At 38.2% G+C, this 6,000-nt stretch overlaps 1 protein-coding gene across 4 annotated transcripts in view; it reads left to right on the top strand.

The window, feature by feature from the left end:
• The window catches only part of LOC6569128 (dystonin), an 80,446-nt gene continuing 74,446 nt past the window's right edge, over nt 1-6,000 (top strand). For 3 of the 4 annotated variants that reach the window (XM_032741222.2, XM_032741219.2, XM_032741220.2), the window contains exon 1: nt 3-474. In XM_032741222.2, coding sequence (XP_032597113.1) covers nt 378-474 — 97 coding nt within the window. In that variant the 5' untranslated portion in view covers nt 3-377. Of the gene's footprint in view, nt 475-6,000 lie in introns of all 4 variants that reach the window. The other variant, XM_032741221.2, reaches the window with a different exon arrangement.

Below are 6,000 nucleotides of genomic sequence, written 5' to 3'. Positions count from 1 at the left end.
AACACAAGCAAAGCTTGACACACACTGAGCGCGGCAGAGACAGCAACAGCAGCAGCCAACTCTTTCGCACACACACACACAACACACACACGTAGTGTGGGCAAAACGCTAAAACGGCTTCCCCTCGAAATTACGTCCGTTCTCGCTCCACGCCGCAATCGCCACACTCGCCGCAACTGTTGGCGACGGTCGGAGTCGGAGTGGGCGTACGGGGGCAGCTGAACGGATCAAACGGTTACGGAAGATCAGCATCAGGCTCGGGAACTGCATCGGCATCGGCTTCGTGCCCCTTGTTGCAGCGACGGCATCATCAATCGGAGCACCAATTGTGCAAACGGAGACGCATCTATGCATCAACGGGGAGCGCTGCAAACATCATGATGGATCGCGAATCCCTTAGCGAATGGGCTAAGGACAAGCCGCTCAGCATACTCCAGCTGGATCCGGCAGATCGGGCAGTTTTACGCATAGCAGGTGAGCTCTATGATACACATAACTTATCAATCATATGATATGATCTATAATATATATGATATGATCTAAACGGTGCTAAATGTTACTATATTTATGGGTAATTCCAATTTGATCTCATGGCTGAAAAGCCTATAAAAACTAATTTGAAATAATATTTTACGGGAATACATTGTGTTAAATTGGCTTCCAGTCTTCACATCAATTCCAATACATTCAATTTCCATCAAAGGTTTGCAGTCTCCACAACAATTCCAATAATACGTTAAAATTTTGTCAATAGAAAAGCCAATTTTTAGTTTATCATTTAAAATAACGTTTTGTGGTTTTTCCCCACACACTGAAAAAAGTTGCATGTGCCAATTCTTTTGCCAAATATTTAACAATACTCGTAAACGTAAAAAGGCAAAGCTTAACAGCTCGTTTCCCACACTGGTTCAATGCACCTATTTGTCGGCCAGTGCTTGTCAAACGGTCTAACGCTGCTGCAGTTTCAGCTCAACTCCATCCATTACGCGACGACATTTTTCCAATACACATTGTGCACCGCTCTCTCTCTGCACACACACCTCTCTTCCTCTACCATTATGCCACTCCCAATCCGCTGTGTGTGTGTGTGTGTGGAAGCTCTTGCATATTATGCGCTAATTCCACGCCTAACGGTTCAGCCTCCGCCTGTCGCTTTTATTCTATTTCTGTGACGCCAACGGAGTTGCTTACGCAGCCCACAGCAGTTGAGAGATTGTTACACCCCTCCCCATCCGCATCCCCTCTTCCTCTTCGTAACGTTTTGTATCTAGCCAAGTTCTTTTTTTGCACATAAAAATGGAAATTTATGTTGCTGCTGCTGCTGCTGCTTTTGTTGAGTGCATTGTTCGGGTTAACAAACAAATATTATTGGCAGCTAGCTTTAGCTCTATTTTTTTGCCTATTGAGTCTATTGAATGCTTGACAAAAGCTTCTCCAGCTGCAGACTGGATGCTATTTGTGCCCACTTCCACTCCCACTCCCATTTCCATGTGGAATGTATTAAAATGTATTGGAATGCTTGACTGCTTGCTGGAAGCTCACTTGTGCCCTACTCTCTCTCTCTCTCTCTCTCTCTCTCTCTGGAATACATTAAAATTAATTGGAATTATTGGAATTGCTTGCATTTGTTTCACAATTTAAAATAGCGCGTATTTCGAGGTATTCGATTTTAGAAAGGGGCTCAAACTTTTCACAGTTATAACTATGTCAAAACTCAAGTGATTTGACTTATAGATTAAATCTATATTTAAAGTTGGCAACTATTTTTAAGTTGTATCCCAAGAAATACCATTGAAAACTGAACCAATCTTTTGTAGCTATTTAAATTATTAAAAGTTATTTTTAAATTTGTTTGAATCATTGAATAAAAGTGTATTTGATGTGGGAAGACTGTGCTTGAACATGAGTAAATCGAGCTGATTTTAAGCTGCTTGAAGCTTGGCGACAATTCAAGATCAATTATCTTGGCTAATCCAATTGACTGACCTTGAAACGATTGAATTGTGAGTTTGCAACAAAAACACTTTTCTCACTTTTTCACTTTCCATAACGCCCACAAAAATTTATAAATGTCTACTATTGAGCCACGCCCACAATGGTAATTGTATTCAATTCGAAATGCGAAAAAAATATATGAAAACTTGAGACGCGACTTGAGACAAGATCTGCAAACGGAAAACGAAAACCAGCTGCTGAAAAATGTTGATTGAGACTGACAGCTGATGCAATTGTGTGTGTGTGTTGCACAGTGTGGGGAGGGGCAAGGTGGGGCAGACAGACGGGCTGAGAGACACCCACGACTGGTTAACGGGGCAGTTGTGTTGTGCGTAGGTTCGAATTCGACCCGATTCGCATGCGAAAAACAGAAAAGCTGTAAAAAAAAAGATTTATAAAACTTTGTTACGTGTTCGGACAACTTTGAATGTTGCAAAGTTTTGCATTTGATTTCGAGTTTTAATTAGCTCTAAGCTCGTTTACCCACACACACACACACGCACCACACACCACACACGCACACCAGTTTAAGCTTGTTCATGTAACGGAAAAACTTGGCCACCTTTGAACAACAAACAGCAGAAATATCGGTTTTGACTTGTTTTTTTTTTGGTGGCCGTAACTCTGAGTCAACAACAACGTTTCGACAACTCTGCTAAACTCACACACACACACACGCACACACACACATACACACGTAATTTTGCATAGCTAATGAAGTTGGGAATACGCCCTCACATTCAGATTTCTGAGTCAGGCGTCCCCCATCCCCAAAACTCCCCCCGCACCTTCATCAGCGCAACTCAATTCGAGTTTCATTTCAATCATTCGCTTTTTTTTGCTGCTAATAATTTGTTTAAACATCATTTTTTAAAAGCGTTTTAATTTATGCCTATTTTTAATACAGTTTACTCAGTCTTTCTAAATAGCTTTTGGCCATATCCAGTTTTTTCGGGGCTATTATGATTTCGTCGCAAGGTTTGTAACGTATTAAAATATATATATTATATATATATATTACTAGCCGAGCTTATGTGTAGAAATGTCCGTTTGTCCCTCAGTTTTTGAGCTAACTTGATATATCTACGTCTGTTGGCCACAGTTAGTATATATGTAGGAGTTGCTCGGATCGATTCATTATATCATATAGCTGCTATAGCAACAATCGGTCGAAATATGAGTTATTGTATGCAAACATTTTTGTTTAACAAGTTGTCTTAACTAAACTCACTAAGTAACACCCAACATTTTAATAAATCATCAACAAGATCAGATTACTATATCATATCCAACTGGAACAATCCTTCGTCTTCTTTTAGATTTATATTGAAATTTAGATGATGGCATTTGGCCTCCAGTCTGCAAGGGTATCTAATCTTCGGCGTGTCTAAATTAAATTTTTTTTCTTGTTTTTTTATAGAGTTTAGCTGGGTTAAATTAATAGTAATTTTTTACGCTATTGCTATCTCTTTGTTATTTATCTTTTGGCTACGCCTGCGCAACGATTGCCGATTTTGGTTGCTTTTTGTTGGTTGCCGGCTCAAATCTGTATCTGTATCTTTGGCTATCTTTGGATATCTTGGGGTATCTGTCGACAAATGCGTGGGTTGCCATTCTTAACACCTTTTTTGTGTATAAAACGAATCGCTTTAAATGCTCTAGCCTTGGTTAACTACTTAATTAAATAGCAAATCTACTAAATCTCTCAAAATAAGTGTATTTAAAGGTCAATAAACAGAATTTGCTAATATTTTAAATAATTCTTCGTTACGTATTCGATAGATCACTGATCAAATTGACCATTTATGGGGCTATTCCCAGCAGATTGTTAATGCCAAGCATAAGCATTTATTTTTAGTTGATGTGCATCACTGTTATCGATAGACAGTCGCCTATCGATTGTTGAGTGACAAACCAATCCCCTGATTAGTTGTGCTGGGGCTTTTAGCATATTTCATTAATAAATTTTCATGACTTGCCTCGGCGAGTGTTTGATGCTGAATTCAATTAAATATGCAGCTCACAAGCGACTCACAACGTGTGCACTGTTTTAATGGCTAATTGACTTGGCTTGGCAACAGGCCACTACACGCCGGAAGTACAGTGGAGCCCCAATGCCGTTGCTAAAGCTGTGAATTTTATTGGTTGTCGCTTGCAATTTGTGTGCGATTTTTTTATGTTGTGAATTTTGTTTGCTGTTGCTTGTAATTTACAATTTTGGGGGTCTTTTTTTCTGTTGTGAATTCTTGTATTTTTTTGCTGTGAATCTTTTTCTTTTGCTGCTTGTATTTTTTGATTTTTTTGCTGCTCTGTTTTTTTGTTTTATCGTTTTTTGTTGCTGCTGTTGTTTTTTTTCGGCATTGCGCTTTTGTTTTGTATCTTATAGATACGATACGCCTACTGCGCGTACATAACACGATGTTGTTAATTGAAAACTGATAACTGTGTCTGCCCACCCTCCCTCACCTTGCCCTAGGCTCACTACACCCCACCCCCCCCAAAACTGAGTCTGTTCTTGCACTTGGAATCTGCTTCTGCTTCTGTTTCTGCTTGCTGGAGCAGCGAGGGGGGAGTGGCAGAGAGAGAGAAGAGCTACTCTTCTCTACTCGATTCAATGCTATTTTTGTTGACGGCTGATTTTCAGTTGCTGTTTTTATGTTTTTGTTGTGTTTGATTCCGTTTTTTTTTGTTTTTTGTTTTTTTGTGGTTTTTTAATTGTCATTATGTATGCGTGTCGTTTCGACCATATCGATAGGGCGTGTTGTCAAATCTACACACTATTTGCGTGTGTGCGTGTGTGTGTTGATATCTCTAATTAGTTTTCAATTCAATTTGCATTTTGTTTGTTGCTTATCTGCGCTCTCCGTTTCAAATTATGACAATTTTAAGTGCTTGTGTGAATTTAATTTGAATTTAACGACTTAGTTGGATATACCAAAAAGAAAATAAGAAGAGAAATACCTCCATAAATCGATAACATTAATGATGTTCAATCGCGAACAAACAACAAGCTTGTCGACTAACTTAATGTGCATTGCTTTCATAATTAGTCAGCCAGTCAGTTGGCCAAGTCAAGCTGCTGAGTTATAATCGGATTTCTCTCAACTGAAGGTCAACTGTTTCTATTTTCTACTTACAGTTTGCATCGTTTTCGTTGCCATCATCAATATTTACCATATGCAGAGATATCTTTCATATCTTTCTTGCTGTCTACGCTTGCTTTTATCTGTTCTAGCCCCAAGGCTGCATAAGAAAAACTCAACCATATGGAAGAGCTCCCAGCATTTTGTGACTCATTAAGATAAGCAATTTTGTGTGTCAATTTGTCAACTCCAAAAACCAAAAACCAAAAACACAACACACAAAACACAAAACAGTTTTTGACTGTTGGCTATGTGTCAATGGGGATATGCCAAAAATATGTATAAATATGTGTGTCTGTGTGTTGATCAAAAGCCAGTTGCCGCCTTCAATTCAAGATAATACAAGATTTGCTCCGGGCGGGGCAGAGAGTACTGGACTAGCTGATGATCTGTAATTGAAACTAGAAATGCTAAAAGATATATCAAATATATGTTAATATATATAATAATAATCATAAATTCTTTATAACTTTAGCATATACTACAATAATATTGGAATACACAATTTAGTTACATTAAATCTGTGTTTATTATGAAGAGTATCAAATATAATTTTGGTTTCGGTTCCAGTTCTTGTTCTGAGTCTCTCTTCACTAATTTCAGTTGACGATTTCCGTTTCGTATTCGAATTTTGGTTACTGTTCTAGTTCTGAAAATGCCATCGCTTGATTTACTTGGCATATTTTTAGCATCTATTTGTACCAGTTTGTTTTGCAAATGGGATTCTTAGAAATTTGTTGTTTGATTCCAAGAACAACTAGACAACTTTAATTAATTTAAATTGAATGATATGGAGATATTGAGCAGTTCATGGTTAGCAGACTTATTCAACAGAATATATATATAATATTGTCGTGAATAA

This window comes from Drosophila grimshawi, unplaced genomic scaffold (genome assembly GCF_018153295.1).
Source record: "Drosophila grimshawi isolate 15287-2541.00 unplaced genomic scaffold, ASM1815329v1 contig_1367, whole genome shotgun sequence".
NCBI lineage: Eukaryota > Metazoa > Arthropoda > Insecta > Diptera > Drosophilidae > Drosophila > Drosophila grimshawi.
This window is presented reverse-complemented; position numbering and strand designations above follow the sequence as displayed.